At 39.2% G+C, this 19,082-nt stretch overlaps 2 protein-coding genes across 7 annotated transcripts; one reads left to right on the forward strand and one right to left on the reverse strand.

Annotated features, from left to right (window-relative positions):
• The first annotated feature begins 512 nt into the window (after positions 1-512).
• Positions 513-6,625, forward strand: EMB1417 (Pentatricopeptide repeat (PPR) superfamily protein). Of its 6 annotated transcripts, none has more exons than XM_008801144.6 (7): positions 513-870; positions 1,563-1,602; positions 1,746-1,838; positions 2,334-2,432; positions 3,782-3,925; positions 4,055-4,267; positions 5,912-6,625. In XM_008801144.6, exons 3-7 carry the CDS (start codon positions 1,755-1,757, stop codon positions 6,140-6,142), a joined length of 771 nt encoding a protein of 256 aa, XP_008799366.4. In that variant the 5' UTR covers positions 513-870; positions 1,563-1,602; positions 1,746-1,754; the 3' UTR covers positions 6,143-6,625. The 6 variants fall into 6 exon arrangements, with proteins under 6 accessions (XP_008799366.4, XP_008799368.4, XP_008799370.4 ...); XM_008801148.6 differs by having other exon boundaries at positions 731-870; positions 1,746-1,830; XM_089925854.1 differs by having other exon boundaries at positions 734-870; positions 1,563-1,609; positions 1,744-1,838.
• A 2,873-nt stretch (positions 6,626-9,498) lies between these two features.
• Positions 9,499-15,938, reverse strand: LOC103714071 (MND1-interacting protein 1). The gene is made up of 2 exons (XM_008801205.5): positions 14,172-15,938; positions 9,499-10,279 (listed from the first exon to the last, which is right to left on the reverse strand). Exons 1-2 carry the CDS (start codon positions 15,678-15,680, stop codon positions 9,764-9,766), a joined length of 2,025 nt encoding a protein of 674 aa, XP_008799427.3. The 5' UTR covers positions 15,681-15,938; the 3' UTR covers positions 9,499-9,763.
• Between the last annotated feature and the right edge of the window lie 3,144 nt (positions 15,939-19,082).

Below are 19,082 nucleotides of genomic sequence, written 5' to 3' on the forward strand. Positions count from 1 at the left end.
TCCTGGATTACCAATTACACCAATAACATTGACATTGTCAATCATCATCCTGATGGGTAAATGTGCAGCTCCAGTGGGTCAAATACTGTTTCTTCTTCTGGGCATATGCATTTTTTTTTTTTTTTCCAATTTTCTTTCAAATATAAGGTGAAATATCCGTTTCCTCTCCACGAGAAGTTGCAAAATCTAGAACCTGCATGATGAAAAAAAAAAGAAAAAAAAAAGGCTTGCAAAACTCTAAAAAGAATTCCAGTTTACTCTTGACACTACAACAATATGCAACTCTTTTTCTCTACTTTTTCATGGTAAATTGCATTATTGTCAGACCTCTGGTTTTGCTGCCTTCAAACCTGAACTCCTTCAAGTCTCTGCACTCAATAATGCACAAATGACTCGGCTATAGAGTTGGAATAATACAGAGAAAGGGAACCGTCCAAGGAAGGTAATTGGCGCATTCATTGGACTTCTCATGAGTGGAATAAAATACACCAAACTAGCTGCCTTCTTGGAATTTAACCAGTTCTACGAGCCTTTCAATTATGTCCTCAAAAATTCACGAATCACAACCGGGCTCGTTCGCGGTTATCACTCCAATCTTCTATTCTCTAAGGCATTGAAGCGAACGGGTGAAGCTCGTCAAAGTTTGGCCCAAGTCCGCTCACCCAGGCTTCCACTATAAAAAAACAAGCAGAAACGATGTGGGACGAAACAGTTCTTCACCTTTCCGGATTCGTTTCCGGTATCTCGTCCTGGCTTTTTGCTTCCGGCGGCACTTTATCTCTCTAGATCTCTCTTTCTCTCGCCTCTTTCCACTTGCCGCGGGATTCGTCTCCAAGCGCTCGCCGCCGCCGGATCTCAATATCTCGTCAGGTATTCCCTTTCCCTAAAGAACTCTCTAAGCCTTGCGACTTCGTTCTCTCTCTCCCTCTCTTTCTTTCCGAACTCAACCCCTTGGAATGATTAGTCTCGGAACAATGACCGCATGAGCGTTCTTCCATGGTTGATTCATGTCATGTATGAATTTGATTGCTTTTTTATGGAAAGATTTTTTTTTTAACCTTGTCGTACGATGATGGCATAGAAATCACCATTGTTGAAGAAAATACTTTTCTAAGTTATAATTTTTTTGTCACTGCCCCCTTGAAATCTCAATGCAAGATTTCTTTTTTTGGCAACCACGGTTTGCTTTCTTTGAAGCAAAAAATGTGCATTTTTATGTTCTTGCTCAATGATGTCATAGGAATTTAATATATATGAGGAATGCTTTCCTGAAGTATCTTTTTTGTTCCCCGCTTTGTCCGAATTTTATTTAAAGATTCCTTTTTTGGTTACTATGGTGGTTGTGCTTTGTTGTGTGTGTCGGATTACTGGGAATGGCTGCGATTTCATAAAATTTAGAGTTTAACTAAGAGTATGCAGCGAGCTTGAGCAGTTTGAATTGGTTGTTTAATTTCTATGAGTTTTTTTTCAGTTTGCATAACTTCTTTTATTGATCTCTTGTTGTAGAATATATCATGAAGGTTAATAAATAGTGTGGTTGTGAATTGGCTGATATATTTCAGGAAGAAAGGCGTGAGGAAGTTTCTTAAATCTCAGTTCATCGTATGTCAGCTATTTGACATGATATCGTTGCAAGAGGCTATTCTCCTTGTTGTTTCTTTCCAATAGTAGTTTATTTTTAGAGCTTTTTGGTGCTGTCATGGCATTATGATGAGTTACATTAATCTGAATTTTCACCTGTATAGATTAACAGGATGCTCAGTTTGAGATATTCTCCATCACTTATGCCAGGAAGATTGGAATTGAGTAATGTTTCTCAAAAGCCAAATGGTGTAGTGGTGAGCTTCATTTTGTAGATTGCTGATATATAAGTTTCTAAAAATTGGCAATCATGTTTGGAGTAGGATCAAAGAGAATTTTGTATTTAATCCACATTCCAACTATTTAAATATAATTGCATCCATGCTGTAGCCTCTTTACTAATTAGCACTTTATGAAGTTAATGTTTTTTTTTTTTTTGGAACAAACTTTTAATAGTGTATAACTGAAAATATGTATAGTTTTCTTGCCATTATCATTTCTTAATTTATTATACATGAATGTATCTGAATGCACCATTGTCTAGAATATGTAGCATGGTTAAACTATACGAAGAATTTTCTTTTAATGCAGAAATCTCATATTGGTTTTTGATCTTAACATTGAATTTGATCTTTCTCTTCATTAGGTTTCAGTAAGAATACTTAGAATGTGCAAAAGAAAAGTTGGTATGAAAGAATACTTTTGCTAATTTTTATCTCACATTGCTTCTTTTGCTCTGTAACATTTGACAGGTTTGTGGTGCAAGGGGCCCAAGACCCAGATTTCCTCGTGTATGGAAATCCCGAAATAGAATCGGGACCATTTCCAAGTCACAAAAGCTTGTTGAATGTGTAAGATCCTTATGCATTGTAATGGAGAGTCACTATAGTCCCTCCAATATGCTCTGTGCCAAATCTTATCGGGGCAAAATCATTGATGAGCCTTCAAATTGGAGATCTTCACCTTTAATTATGATCTATAGCATTAAGAATGCCTAAAAACTAAATATTCATATCCCACATATTTTTACCTACATGATAGGTTTACATGGAATGAACAATTTAGACAAAGAAAGTCTAATAAAATGCATGGTCAGCCATATGAATTGAGAATACATACGGTTGATAATGACCAGCACATCTTTATTTTAACATAGAAACCAAAATTTAGTGGGTCTGAGTTCTTCTTGACCATAAATAAATTAAAACATATTGTTGTCCATCTTGCGACCACCCAATGCATAAGAAATCCCCATAAGATTTGATTTCCATCTTCAGACATAGATCATAAGCATATATTGAATTCTGGATTCATACGGTCCATCCCGTATTTTTCATTGATATCTTCTTAGTTCAAACTGGTGACTGGGACTAGGTTGCTAGCTGTTTTATCAAAGCATCGATGCTATTCTTTGTATCTTATGCATTGGCATGTTAGAAATAAAGATGGCCTAAACACTATTATGAGCATCTTAGTGATGAGAATGCTGGAGTTGATACATGGCAGAACTAATATTATATGTTCAGCAATGGGAGCTTTTAAGTTGCATCAATAAAGTGGTGAAGAGTGCAGTGTGATGACATTAGCACGTTCAACGAAGATCAGTGAAGATGATAGTAAGGACAGGCTTGGATTTGCATGAGGCTTAGAACAAAGCAAGGAAAAAGTAGTGGAAAAGTGATTTGATAAAGCTAGCCTATCAAGCTAGTGGCACCTGAATGTAGTGATTTGATAAAGCCGGTCATGAATGGATGGAGTGCGCCTTGGCGGTTTTGCATAGGATTATGCTGTTTGTGGTTATGCAATTCCATTTAAGATCATAACTTAGTATATGTACTAAATAGTAGAGAAAAATTTGGAACCTGAGCCTTCATGGATGGAACAAGGTTTCTTGGTGTTAATATGATGATGTTAGAAAACATAAATTAATGGATGACCTTTACAAAGGGAAAGGGGAACAATGCGATACCTATGACAATGCTAGTGGACAATTTTTGAGGAAACAAGTTGATCATGAAGTGAAACCCCACAATGCTCAGTTTGGAACTTGATGCAAATTGAGCATGTACTTTCTACTGGTAGCATTAAGAAGTCTCTTTTTTCACCCTGCATTGCCATTGTATGTGCATAACAGTATTAAAAAATAGTCAGCTTTTGTCTTTGTTAAATTCCTAAAAATGATGTTTTTATTCTCTTACAGGTAAAGGGGTTATCAAATGTGAAGGAGGAAGTTTATGGAGCTCTTGATTCATTTATTGCCTGGGACTTAGAGTTTCCTCTGATCGTAGTGAAGAAGGCATTGAAGACACTTGAGATTGAAAAAGAGTGGAAGAGAATAATTCAAGTGCTGCAAATCATTTCTTAGACAAGCTCTTATTGAGCTAGGCTAGATAGTGATTTTGTTAATTTTTCTATGCTTTTTGTCTTTATAATTTTTCCTATATTCATTTTATGCATGAATTTGGGGCTGCAGTTGATTAAGTGGATGTTCAGCAAAGGTCAAGGAAAGACTATGGGAAGCTATTACACTTTGTTAAATGCTTTAGCTGAGGATGGGCGATTGGAAGAGGCTGAGGAACTTTATATGAAGATATTTTCCCAATATCTGGAAAGCTTACCTCGTGTTTTCTTTATGAAAATGATCACGTTATACTACAATAAGGGCATGCATGAAAAGATGTTTGAGGTAACACAGTGTGATCCCTTTCTGTTAGTTTGTCATCCTTGTCATTCCAAATGTGCATGTTTGCATGTGTTATTATTCTGCATCTGAATGTCCATCATGATGAGTGCTTATTCTAACCTGCACTACAGTGAAATTCTAAACATTATTTTGCATGCTCATAAACTTCTAAACATTGTTCACATATTTGCATAGAACACATCAATACATTTTTTTTTTTTAAGTATACAATTTATACAGTTATATTGAATAGGCAACATTTATATATTCATTAGCCATATCTTTTTTCTTTAACATCTAACCTTCTCGTCAATTTGACTTGTTGGTCATCAACCAGTCTAGTCCTCTAGTTGTGATATTGCAAGTAGTTATATAGAGAAATGACTGACCTGCATATTGGAAAACATTCTTTTTTCCTTTAAGTATGATGATAGAAATATTAATAGAAATCTTAGTGAACTATAGCACAATCTCATATGTGAATTGATTGTCAATGATCACAAGATGCCATCAACCTTGAAGATGAAGATAATTTCAACACCTACATCATCCTCTCCACTCTTTGTAGAGGAAGGGCATTATAATATTATCTGCTATATGGACATGTAACTAGTTTCAGGGATCAGCAGCTCTGGTTTGACAGACCAACAGTAACAGATCATGGTGCTGATACACACACAACATATACAGTGGTCCTGACTAATTGTAACACATTAATCAAGATCTGATTGGAGTGTTGTTTTAGTCATTTGTCAACTAATCATCGACTACTACATGTAGATTAAGATCTATAGGTTATGGGTCATTTTTAACACGAGTTTAAACTATGAAGTTCTTGGTCCCAAATCTTCTTTTAAATGTTTGACCTTGACTTTACAATATTTGTAACCTGGAGGGTAGACCTGAAGTTTTCTCCCAAGACGAGGCCAGAAATCAAGTTAAAATAAAGAAGAAATGACTCAAACGATCCCTTTCTTTTTGTTAGTTATTGTGAATAATTAGCAGAGTCATTTAGCAAAGCACTTCAGCTGATAATGAGTAAGATATGATATTTGGGTTCTGTTATGATGCAGTCACAATATTATTCATGTAAATGTTGGCATCAAATGCATTGCCAACATTATGAAAGGACATCACTTGCTTTATTTTCCATGTCCAGTGTTTTAGGCTGTCGATCTGACATGCTGGCAATTTGTTGAATGTTCTGCTATATTTCTAGTTGAAAAAACATTCTTCCAAACCAGAATTTCGGCATATCTATTATCAAACTTCAAAAGGCATTCATGACTCTGGGAAACTTCTTCATATGGTATTAATTTAGTTGATAATGTGCTTGTTATCAATGGCTTAGTCTTGTTATTGAATGTTATCACTGCAATGTTTTTTCCCTCCTGGTGTGGTCCTTTTCTTGCTCACCTCAGGCCCATATCCTCGCCCTTTGACTGACAAGCAGTGAGTGTGAGTTTGGGTGTTGTAGGCTGTTAAGCATTGCTCTTCGCTGTCAGAGAAAATGCTTAAACTGCCTCCTACAGAGGACTGGTCGGGTCCTTTTTCCTCCCCCCTTTGTGGTGGGCAAACTAAAGCATTATTTATTTATTATTTCATATATTCAGTATTTAATCATGCTACTACTCGTTTTATCTCTAGATTTTTGCTGACATGGAAGAACTGGGCATCAAGCCTGATGGATCAATAGTGAGGATGCTAGGCGATGTATTTCAGCAATTAGGTATGTTGGACAAGTACGATAAGTTAAAGAAGAAATACCCACCTCCTAGATGGGAATATCGTTACATCAAAGGGAAGCGTGTCAGGATCCGGGTGAATCAACCAGACAGATCAAATGCAGAGGCTTGTACTAGCCTTGACAATAAGTAGGTCCATCGTAGTTTGTTGTACTCCACTGCAGCTGGGGACTTCTAAAACAAGCAGTGCACTCGTACAGGAACTATAATCAGGGTAGATGGGTCTGTGATTATTCAGATATTGGCACATGATCCGATTGATTGCCCCACAAGATCAAGGCAAAGGTAATGAAATAGGCTGAAAACACAATAGCTGGTGGAACCCTACCTTGAAGAACCTTAACTGGTGAAATCCTAGAATCTCTTTTTTTTCCAACAGTTGGGCATAAGAACTGTCAGTGCATGATTCTCTGATTACATTCTTCACTCCTGTCTGTAATTTAATTGATACTTGGTTGTTAAAGCAATGATGTTTGCTTACCCAAAGAAGTGTTCAAAAGACAAAAAAAAAAAGGTTTCTGATTATAGTGTCAAATGTTGTCGCTAGAGAAGAGGAGAGCAAAGACCTTTGAGATGGAAAAGATCAAATTATTGGTTCAAGTTATTGACTGCAAAACGGATGCTCATGGATGCCATGCCATTTAATTTACATATTGAGACTCAACAGTTTATTTCGAAATTGGGGACCTTTTTCATAGAGCTTTCCAACTTTGCATTGCCCGGTGTGGCCGTTCTATACTTGGCCTTTTAACATAAGATTTTTTTTTAATAAATTGTTGTTCCGGATCTTCCAAGGGTAAGTGCAAACTTGAGGTATACCCTACACAAGAAGTGGCACTTTATTGGCATATCATCATTACATTTCTGTTGAATAAGTTGGGCAAATTGGTTTTGGTCTAGACTATTGTTTTTGGTGATTGATTTAAAATAATTTTGGTCAATTACCTGGTTGGTTGGTCCACTTAATTTGGATTTGGATCTGTAATTTACAATTTGCTCTTCCTTAATGAATCAGGTTCATTCAAAAGTAGTATGTCAAAATTCAGTCTTTGGTAATTTTTATAATTATGCATCGGGTTTTATTTTAGGTTTCTGGAGATCTTCGAGATAAATGATATGATGGAGCCGATTTTTTTTTACCTGAAGTTAGGGTTAGTTAGGAGATACATTAGAAAAATTGTTGCATATAAGAATTGAGTAATAAGCATTTCATTAGGAACCCTAATTCATACATTCTTTTTGCATATAACACTGAAATGTATTGTGATCAAGTTTGTTTTGCACCGATTTGAAATTTGTCATTTGCTCCTAAGCGAAATGGGTGACCATGTTCCAGTGTCCATATGGTCAGTTTATGCTTGTGCTCCCTGGTGCTACCCAAACAAAGCATTTAGGGAACTGCAATTGGGATGGAAAATTGGTTTTGGTAAAGATGCTCCTTTGCTTTCCAACCTTTAGATGTCCCCGAGCAAAGGGTGATTGTCGCCCTGTTGCTCTACATCTTATATCTACTTGATTACCATGGCAGAGTCACCTTCTAGAAGGATATTGTTAGCCCCTTGGGTACTCCTCACATATATGGTGCCTTTCCATGCTACCATGAGTTCCGCTCTTATAATGGTCATATCATAGGTGCGCCACCCACCTGCAGCAACCAACCTGCAGTGGTGATCCTGGATTATAAAGCTCGTCCTTTCTCTATCTCCTTCCGCCAAGACACTACTATCGAAGTTCATCTTGAAAAAATCAGAGAATGGGGGCTCCCAAGTGACAAGAATAACTCTGGGTGCTATGACAGCAATATGGGACCCCAGCTTTTAACTAAAGAAGATTTTTGGGAGAGGAAATGTATTGAGCCTAGTGGCACCAGCTTTTAACTAAATTACATTGCATTTTAGGTGAAGCATAGAATGAGACTTAATACAAAAACTAGGGCTACTAAATTATCAAAGCTAATCACAAGCTCTCAGCCTCTGCCATCACCTCGCTATCTAGCTTAAATTGAGCGGCTAGAAAAAACTTTAAAACAAATTTCTTGTCTGCAGACGAAAAGATGACAAAAATTCAAACCTTACTAAAAAATAACCTATATAGGATGTCAAGGCAACAACACTCAGATTCTTTCAACAAGCAACGTCACGTTCACTTTATAAGTAGAGCAATCGAAGACAAACCATTTCAAAATCCAATTTTGGAGGATTGGACGTCATCTCATTCCCCAGTACACATGGGTAGCCCGAAAGGAACGGCAATCTCTCACCAGCCTCTAGATATTCCTGAGCAAAAGGTGACTGTCGCCCTGTCGCTCTACATCTTGGATCTACTCGATCACTATGGCAAAGTCACCTTCTAGAAGAATATTATCAGCCCCTAAAGTACTCTTCGCATATATGATGCCCTCTCATGCTATCCTGAGCTCCGCTCTTATAACGGTCATGTCACAGGTGCGCCGCCCACCTGCAACAACCAACCTGAAGTGGTGATTCCGGATTATAAAGCTCATCTCTTCTCTGTCTCCTCCTGCCAAGACACTACTATTGAAGTTCACCTTGAAAAAATTAGAGAGTGGAGGCTCCCAAGTGACAAGAATAATTCTGGGCACTATGACAACGATATGGGACCCCAGCTTTTAACTAAAGAAGATTTTTGGGAGAGAAAACGTATTAAGCCTAGTGGCACCAGCTTTTAACTAAATTACATTGCATTTTAGGTGAAGCATAGAATGAGAGTTAATATAAAAACTAGGGCTACTAAATTATCAGAGCTAATAAAAAGTAGGGCTACTAACTTATCGAAGCTAATATTCTTTTATCACAAGCTCTCAGCCTCTGCCATCACCTTGCTATCTGGCTTAAATTGGGCAGCCAGAAAAAACTTTAAAACAAATTTCCTGCCTGTAGACCACTCTAAGAAAAAAATGACAAAAATTCAAACCTTACTAAGAAATGACCTACATAGGATGTCAAGATAACAACACTCAGATTCTTTTAATAAGCAACGTCACATTCACTTCATAAGTTGAGCAGCCGAAGACAAACTATTCCAAAATCCAATTTCGGAGGATCGGACGTCATCTCATTCCAAAGGCAAAATGTCCTTGAAGTATCATCACAAACTCAATGTGGATGATGCGTACTATAATGGTGACAGAGCCCCCAGTCCTTCAAGCTTGGAGAAGATACATCCTAGAATATCTTCATCAACAAATCCAGTAAAATCAAGAGACTCCAAAAGGTCTTGAGAGATATGTATATCATGGATAGATAGAAGTAAAATACAATAGTTGAGCTTGCTGCCCAAACTTCCATTCAGTAGGAAAACAGATACATAACTAGTACAACTAATTGAAGTATAAAGTTATTGCAAGATATACAATGAACCACCACAATGCAGCATCATGAACAGACCTCATTCTACACTGAAAATCTATAACCACAGCAGCCAATATATAGAACACCATTTATTTGCATCTAAAAGCACCAGAACATATGTAAACGCAAAATACCACCCAAAATGCTACATTATCCTTTGTTCAAGTTTCATTTACAGCAGCACATGTTTATTCAACATGTAAAGACATGATAACTTACATAAAGCAAAAGTAAATATGGACTGTTCATATGCTGATATGAGGGCAACAGAAGTTTATGCCAGTAGAACTTACACCAAAGTTCAGATGAAATATTGCTGAGACAAAAAGTTCAACTTGCACCTTGCTGGATCGTATGGCACCCTAGCAACCAATCAACTTGATCTAAGAGCTTACACCATAAACACGTATCCTTTCATCAATCTTCGTGTTGCAGCATGGGCAGCTCCCTTTACTCTTCTCATGGTCCTTGTTGCAGTTGACACATACGACCTGATGAGCACATGGCAGGAAAAGCACAGACACATCATCCTTCAAGCAGATCACACAAAACCTGTCATGGTTCAGCTTTCGAGATGACTCCTGTGGTTTATTGAATCCAGTATGCATCTCTTCATTGCCTTCTTTCAATGCCTTCATTGCATCAGCATCTCCTGAGTTCAGAGCATTAAAGGATAGATTATTCAGCTGGGTTGAAGCTGCAGTTGCGTGGAGACGGGAAAGTTCTTCTTCGAGCCTTTGAATGTCATCCTTGTGGCACTGAAAATCTAATTCGATCTTCCGCTGCAGTGCCTCTTGTCTTCTCTTGGCGTTAATCTCAGCAGCTTCTCTGGCTCTACGGGCCTCCTCAGCTTGTGCGGTCCCTAGTTCTCTAAGCTTTACTTCACGTTTCCATTTTGCCTGCAAGTCACAAACAATTTGACAGATGGAAGTTTCAGCATCCCCAAAAGGCTGGAGTTTTAAGTTCACATAACTGATCACCCTTAGAAACAGGAGTAAATTCCATGCCCCTAGTCTTTGTACCTAAGGATGCAAATTCCATAAACCAAGTCTTCATATCTAAGAATGCATGAATCGTTTAGGTTCCGGATGAGGCCAGAGATGGCCCTTTTCAGAAACAGGAATAATTTTATGCTAGTTTGTACCGAGACTGCATAAATGAGAATTTGGGAGGAAAGAATTGAACAGACAGTGTAAATAGATATTACCAAAGATGGGAAGGAAACAGAAAAATTTAGATCCCTAATATCAAATACAGATGATTGAATAAGGTTTGCTAGTTACTAGTTCACTGCAAAATAAGCCTCATATGTATGCTCTGACCTCAGCAATAGCAGAATTTTCTAATGGTGCTTTAAACTAGAATGGGTGCTACAATTTTTTAAATAAAAAGGTACAATTATTAGAAAGCATCTAGCACAATCCATAATGAGTCTAATCCACTATAATGATGAAAGATCCCTATTAATATGATGTTTGTCTCAGCAACGCAACAGAAACTTAGCGCAGTTCCCTTTTCCTGTATAAAATCAACAAAAGCAAGTGCTATTAATAGCTGCAATCCTGAAAAAAAAGAAAAGAAAAGAAAAACCAAGAGCAACATTATAATTGGCATCAAGCAGGATTGCTAGCAACCAACAAACAGTACAAACATGTCCTTTTTCATTTACCATCCCTCAATCTTATTTGATAAATTGTCAGCATTTGAAATCCATACAAAAAAAAGCATTATGTGAAAATTTCAGTCCAACTGACTATAACACTGTAGGCCTATGACCAGAATATTGAAATTCTATAATTTCAGATAGACCCCCAGGCCAACGTCAAAAGTTGGATCAAACCCAGCCAACTCAACTAGAAGCTAGATTAATTGAACTTGATGCCCATTGAATTTCATAAGGTTCAAACATCTACTTCCCCACTATTTAAAGAATTAAGGCCAGTTATGTGCCAATGCTACTAAACATCATCTACCATCATGAGCTTCCATCCTTTCAAGAGCCATGTAAACATCCGCCACTACTCATCAACTATTCAATCTTATTCCAAAAAGGTTGTTCTAATACTGTAAAAAAAGTCTAATGGTGGGATTGCTTCCATTAACACATGCCTTTTAAAAGTCCATAAATCTAATTTTGACATCCTATCTAAAATCAATCTCTACCATCCTTTGAAAAAGAATATCACAACATGATTAAAAGTACCATCTCGACAATGATAAAGCAAAAGCAATTCTACAGCATGTTCATTTTCATCTTACCAGCGATCACTTGCCAAGCATGGAATAACTACAGCATGCAGAAACACTGAATTCCAGGAGTACTGGATGGAGAACTAATAAATCTAGACTTGTTTTAAGAAGCAATCTGATTCTAATGGATATTTATGATAGTTGCGAACTCTCATCAGAATAGGACATGCTATGAATATCTACTGAAGACAAGACACACAAAAAGTACCCATGTAAAGTTTTTTCTTTTTCTTTTTCTTTTTTTTGGAGATTAGGAGGGGGTAATCCCCACCTTTTAGCATGTGTGTCAAGTTGGCTACTTTTATAACAAGGTCCAACCACAAAGGAATAAAGATGGCTTTGATGTTTGAGATATCCAAACTAGGAGCTATACTCTTGCTTGGTAACTAGAGCATATTGCAACATGCGTCCATGCTGATGCATACCAGTTGGCACAGAGAATGTGAATGGGCATATAACAGTATCTTGGTACGGTCCTGTTTCAACTTGAGTTTCATCTACACATGTTGATTGTACACTCTGGGCCTAAATTGTTCAAGAAATAACAGTGCCAAGAAAAGTCAATAGTTCAATTTATTTCTTTGTTTGTTTAACTGCGAGAGAGAGAGAGAGAGAGAGAGATCTGGAGTATCATGATCTTGCACAAGCCAAGCAAGGTGAATCTCCATTCCACTTAACTATTTGGAACATGGTCTGCCGTACCAGTCCGTACCGGCCGGTACGTACCGATCCGGTCTGGGACCGGTACCGGATCAATGTGGAATCCGGTACCGGTAGTTTATTGTAGAAGAACCGGTACGGAACCGGTTCGGACCGGTATGCCACCGGTACAGACCGGTACGGGAGCGGTTTTGTACCGGTCCGGGCCGCCACCGGTACACCGACCGGTACCGGTACGGCGGACCTTGATTTGGAACCACGTAAAAATGTATGAACCACTTAAATGAACACAAAAGAAACTTTTTGCTACAATTACTTCAAGCACCATAATGCATCAGGATATCATTTATGTATCAAAAACTCATACACCCAAGATCTTTAGAAATGGTAAAACCTCCAAATAGAGATCCTATGCGCACTTCAACAAGAGTCCAGAAAGCGTATTGTAGATTATAGAGAATGAAACACCTTACTCCTTGAGCACTTCTGAAAAGACATACCAAAAATCCAACCCAACCATCTGCCTACAGAACTCATCGTCCAATCAACGTTTTCATGGCCTTTCCTAGATCGATCAAATTCAATTACAAATCTAGATGCACTCACAAACAAAAAGAATAACTATCCTAATGAATCTCACGCTAGCAATGCCATTCTAATTCAAAGGAACTGCATGCTGATGAACTTGTGAGATGAAAGATGAGTGCAGATTTGGGTATTTTATAAACTTAATTAAAGTTTCTATTAAAATTTTTGTCAGCCAATTCTCTACACTTAAAGGTAATAAGTGTTGGGTCTAAACCTTCGTAGAGATAGGTCCTATGGATAGAATGAAGTACGTAAAATATGTTTTTATTAACGATCAACAGAAGAAAAAGGATAAAGAGAGAAATACATTGAGCAGTAGGCTTTTCACCTTCATCCAAAAGGAGAAGTCCTTATTCTTCCAATCTCCAGCTCGCTCTTAAGATCTTGAAACCCAATGCATGATGTTTCTTTCTAACTCTAGTCCCTTTCTCTACATCTCCAAATGCATTCTTCCATCTTCCTTCATATTAATCACTCATATAACCCAATCTAGTTGCATGATTTACCATACGAATCACAATCTGTAACCTTTGCAATGATGCTCCTAGAGTTAACCCTCCAACTTCTATCTGAGACCATATGGAAAAAGCATTCTTATGCAAAATTCTAAGACCTACATGTCTGAGCTACATATTCCTTAATCTACTTTCATGCAATTCCAAATTAAGAATAGTTATTAAATGTTTGAAAAAGAAATAACCTGATGGAGGCTGAAATAGACCTATCATTCTGCACAGAGCAGGATCACCTGAAACTGAGCCAGGAAAATAAATGATTCACCAGATTAAAAAAGAAAACATTATTCATGCTCCCTCACAAAGGAAGATAACTTATCATTTGCGCCAAGTATAATGCTCCCACCTTTGTTTCAACAGAGAAGTGGATTAGATAAATTATTAATATCACCTCCAACATTCAAAGGTTCAATTTGAAGTCTTATAGAATCCTTAAAGTCCATCTATGTAGCTATACTTATGCCCCCTTCTAGTCATGTGATAAATCTGTATATAACACAGTGAACACTCCAAGAACATACAGATCCCTGCTCGTCATATTTTACCATTTTCACAGGGCATTTTGATCTGTCCTACAATTCTTGTTTGCATAAATTCAGCCAGCTATGAAGTATTACAAACAAAACGATATACTAACCAGTGCAGAAAAATAGAAGAATGGATACAAGAAGAGAGCAGCAACAGCACTATTCATCGCATAGTATATTACGAAAGAAATCGAAGTTATGAGCTATATAGAAATAGAAGAAAATTCATCCAGAGTTTTAGTTCTGCTTACCTCAGTTTCTTTTGTTGCCACCCTGACTTCAGCCAATTTCTGCTCGGTTTCCGCAATCTTCCTCTTCTCCTTATCAATCTCCTGCTGAATCTTTTCTCTCTGCTTCTCCCATGCCTGTACCTTCTTCAGCAATTTCTTCTCCTTCCTCGCCACATCGAGGCACATCCTTGCAGACTCTGATGCACTCAGCTCTGACGCCTCTACCTCAGCCTGTATCTCTGCATTCTCAGTCTCGAGACTACAGACAGCAGCATTCGCAAGATCCACTTGTCCAGTCGCCTTCTTCAGCGCATTCTCCATCTCAGTCAGCCGCTTCAATGTCGCATCCTCCAGCACCTGCTTCCCCTTCTTCAGGCGCTGGTTCTCCTCCCGCTCCATCCTTAATGTCCTCAGCTCAATTAGGTCATTGCTCAGCTTCCGAGCGGCCTGCAGCCCCGTCTTCTGAGCCCACTCCTTGCGCTCCTTCACCTGACCCTCAAGTTCCCTAATCTGGCGAACAAGATCCAAAATCACCTCCTTTTTATGGTCCTCAGCCCCATCCGGTGACTTCCCCTCCTCATCAAGGCTCATCGCTTCCAATCCCTTCAGCACAGAGTCCACAAGATCCCCTCGGGCGTCATCCCCCGCCTCAACAGCAGCGGCAGATCTATCCACCTGCGGCTGCTCCGAGGACGACGACCCCAAGCCGACCTCCGCCCTCTGCCGTACCGAGGCATTGGCATTCCGCCTCATGGCAGACCACACGGAGAGAGGAAGATCGGTGCTCCCGCCGCCTCCCTCCGCCGCATGGAATTTGCAGAGGCCGGTCGTTGGCCGCGCATAGTCGGCGCCGCATGCAGAGCTGCAGCCGCCGGCGGTGAGGGGGGCGGGGTAGGGGGGAGTGGGGATATCGATGGTACTCGCGCGACCCACGTGGAGGTCGCTCATCAGAAGGCACCACATGGCGTCGCCCCGGGTGAGACGGGGGCGAACTTGTTGAAGAAGGCGCATCATCTCGGCGAGGGAGTACTCCTGGAGGTGGCAGAGGTCGGTGAACCCATTCGCCGGGACGCCACCTCCGGCGTCGCAATGCCCGGCCGCCGCCGGCGCCCAGTTGATGTGCGACATGGCGTTGTGGAGGATGTTCGAGAGCACATCCATGGATCCATAGCAGTGCCCGCTGCAGAGCACCGCCCGGAGCGCCGCCGCCTCGTCGTACCCGAGCGTGAGCAGCCGGTTGAGCGCCTCTCGGTAGATAAGGTCAAGATTTTTTAGGAGAAGCTCCTCGAGTTGCTCCTCCGTGCAGTAGCCCCACCCGTTGTCGTCGTACGCACCGCTAGGGTGAGCGTTAGGGTTAGAGATCGGGTGCCCAATGTGCGGATCGCCTTCGGCAAGGGCGGGAGAAGGGGAGGGGTAGGAGGAGGAAGAGGACGCCGGCGGGGGGCTGCTGGAGGATGAGGGCTGGTGCTTGCCGGCGTGGCAGGCCTTCCGGCCGCTGCGGGCGGATCGGTCCTTCGCGTTGCTGCCCATTGGAGTCGGCGGCAGCGGCGGCGGCGGCTCCGGGGGGGCGGGGGGAAGGGGGTAGGTGGGGGAGAGGGAGGGGGTTGGCTTTCGGGTTCGGAGGGAGAGTCGGAAGGGGTTGAGCGCAAAGAGGCGGGAAAAGCAAGCGGACGGGACAGGCGGAGCGTCGCGGCGGGGAAGAGGAGGCGGAGGGGCGTTCAAAAGCTAAGCCATTGGGAGGAGAGCGGGTGCGCTTGAACCGAGCCGAGTCTGAGTGGCAAGAGGCTTTAGTTCGATTTTAGAATATTTAGGCTCGAAATTTGATTCAAAACCTACGGAGCTTTAATTTTTAAGCTCTAACTTTAATTCAATTAAATAAAATAAAAAAATAATATTGAAGATCAATTGAACTCAGCTCAAATTTTAACCAAGTCATAAACAAACTTAAGTTCGAGCACGAGTTCAAGCTTTGATCACAATCAAAAATATATATAATTAAAACAAAATATAAAAAAATATTATATTTAAAATTAAATTAATAATATATATTGTAAATAAATATAATATTATTAAAATATATATACTTAATTAGGCTTATGAGTTTTCGAGTGAAGTATTTTGCCACTTAAGCTCAATAATAGACAAATCAAGTCGAGCTCAAGCAACTCGCTAGTTGCTCAACTCATTTGCAGCCTTAGGGAGAAGATAAATTCATATGGTGCCTTTTTATTATTAATCCATGTAGATGATAATAATCTCCTCCATCTAATCTTGTGACACTCTTTGTCACGATTTGACTTCTATTCAAGAAAGGGGGGCTCACTCATACCTCAGGTTCTATTTGGCCCTACCATGTGCTCACCAATCTTAGTATCTCTTAAGGATAGGTCTAAATAACTTAGAGAAGTTGTGGCGTATAATAAACCTTGCTCTAATACCATTTGTTATGGGTTCACGATCCAAAAGCTTAAGCTGCTGGGAGGAGGATCGGCTCAAGCTAATAAACTAATATGTTATCTCTTTTATTAGTTAATGTAGGACTATGACATTAGGGAGGCCCCGTAGAGACCCAAGTGGAGGTGGTGGAGCTGGGACAATGAGGGAGGGGCCCAAAGGTTGAATGGGTTGATTTGGCTGGGAAGTGGGCGATGCAGATGGTAAAGGGGGAGTCTGGGTTAGTTGGATATATGAAGTATGGGAGAGTTTGGGCCTAGTCTATTGGGTCCATTGTCGGAGGAATTGATTTGAAGGATAATAAAATGAATTAGGTTATGGCAATGGTTGCGGCAACAATAGTAGCGGTGGCACCGCATGGTCGCAATAAGGATGGGATGTTGTGATTGCAAGAAATAGCAGTAAGATAAAGGTGGCAAATATGACTAATAGTGATCATAGAGAAAGGTGATGGAAGAAGATTTTGTCTATGTTAGTAAACTTACTAGAAGAGGTGATGTGGATATAATGATGCAAGAAAGTTATGATAGGGAGATGGTGATATCAGATGGTGGTGGCTGGGATGGTCGGTTGTAGTCTTATGTGAAGGTGGTAAAATAAGAAAGATAGCATAGAGTTGGCACGAAAGGAGGGTGGTAGAAGAGGATGGTGCTTCGAGAAGAAGGATGGAGCATAGGAGAAGGATGGTTTGGAGAAGAGCAGATGGGGTTTAGGTAAGAAAGTCTAGTATATAAAGCAACTGATGGTCTATAAACATTGACATGTTGATGTCTACATATGATAGTTCGCATAAAATGTTTAACAAACAATTAAGATTTCCCGATTGGCACATTGGTGCATAGCACCGTGCGCCAAAATAAAAAAGTTGATTTGCTAACTTCTTTGTCATTTCACTAGTTACAATGGATGAGTCTAATATAAAAGAAAAAGGTATAAGAACTTGGTTGTATTAATATTTGCATTGCTATATAGTATTAGAATATTTGATTTGCAATTGAGCTTTACAAGATGCACACCAGTGCATGACAGTTGCGAAAAGAAAGAGTAGAGTTGCTAACCTATTTGTTATTTCATTAGTTACTATGCATGAGGCATGCACAAAGGGATGGTCTAAGAACTTGGCTATGTTAATATTTGTATTACTACCTCGTACGCAAAGTATGCAAGATGAGACTTCATGAGATACATATATACTGGTGTATAAGAGTTGTACAAAAAAAAAAGTAAGTCATTAACTTATTTGTCTTTTTCTGAATGAAAGCTGATAACCTATTTGTTGCTTCATTAGTTACTACGAATTTTGTTAGCGCAAAAAGATGGTCAGAGAATTTGATTATGTTAATATCTGTTTTGCTTCGTAGCATCTGATATTTGGTTGGTGCATAATAGTTGGGCAAAAAAGAGTTGAGTTGTTAACTTTTACCATGTTCAAGGCTAGTAGCAAAAAACAAGTAGAAAGATATCTTGTTTGTGTTAGCATTTGTGTTGCCACAGCATAAAACACAATATAGCCGGTTAAGACTTCATGAGATTCACTCTGGTGTATAACGGTTGTTCCAAAAAGAGTTGAGTTGTTAATCTAAGACTAGCACAAAAAGATGGTCAAAGAATCCGATTGTGCTAATATTTGCATTGCTACCTTGCATATAATATTTGACAGATAGTTAAGAACGCGCGAAATACACAATAATACGTAATGGTTATGAAAAAGAAAGAGTTATTAATATATATGTCATTTTATTAGCTACTATAGATGAAGCTAATACAGAAAGATAATCGGAGAATTTAGTTGTGTTAATATTTCTTAATCCTTGATATATCCTTTACAAAGAGTTTAAATGGACGACGCAAAGCCTCTAAATTTCCTGATTTTTTGTAGGGTTAAATTCTCCAAATTCTATAATGAACCGTTTCATGGTATCATTGCTTAAAATGGTACTGAAGATGCACTCTTATACCTCAACTTGAACAATGCGGATATCTCTGTTGTTACTTCAGCTCTTTCAATTCATGTGTAAACATATTTTGGCTCATTAGGAAGAAGTTAAATGCATCTTGCATTATTTGAAATGACATATAACTATAAGCCATGTTATTATTTAGGGCTCATTCATTTGACAGCTTATTTTGGTACTCATTGGGCTGGTTCTCCTAATTCTCCTAATGCTTCTGACCTACTAGTGGCTATTGTGTATTTATTGGCTACAATCTCATTCCTTAGTATATAAATAAACAACCTGAGAAGTGAAATTGATTCTTGGTTCACATGATAATTGATATTTGTATATATAACACCTCATGTGTGTGAAAATTCCTAGATGGTTGATGCTATTGAACTAATGCTAGCAACCATTATATTAACCTCTATAGTATGTAAATATTGCATGTAACTAGAAGACCTTCAATTATGGCAAGTTCTTCAGCATAAATGACTTGTGATATTGGTAAATTATTTACTGCAACATGTCTATGCTTAAC

This window comes from Phoenix dactylifera, chromosome 10, assembly GCF_051530095.1.
Source record: "Phoenix dactylifera cultivar Ajwa chromosome 10, Ajwa_hap1_PhDact_Kaust_v1.1, whole genome shotgun sequence".
In the NCBI taxonomy this organism is placed as follows: domain Eukaryota; kingdom Viridiplantae; phylum Streptophyta; class Magnoliopsida; order Arecales; family Arecaceae; genus Phoenix; species Phoenix dactylifera.

Excerpts from the sequence above, each read along its gene's own strand:
- EMB1417 (XM_008801144.6), top strand. The coding sequence starts at position 1,755 with ATGCTCAGTTTGAGATATTCTCCATCACTTATGCCAGGAAGATTGGAA. Across the intron at positions 3,926-4,054 it reads AGTGGAAGAGAATAATTCAA|TTGATTAAGTGGATGTTCAG; the intron begins GTGCTGCAAATC and ends TTGGGGCTGCAG. Across the intron at positions 4,268-5,911 it reads TGCATGAAAAGATGTTTGAG|ATTTTTGCTGACATGGAAGA; the intron begins GTAACACAGTGT and ends TTTTATCTCTAG.
- LOC103714071 (XM_008801205.5), bottom strand. The coding sequence starts at position 15,680 with ATGGGCAGCAACGCGAAGGACCGATCCGCCCGCAGCGGCCGGAAGGCC. Across the intron at positions 10,280-14,171 it reads TGGCAACAAAAGAAACTGAG|GCAAAATGGAAACGTGAAGT; the intron begins GTAAGCAGAACT and ends TGTGACTTGCAG.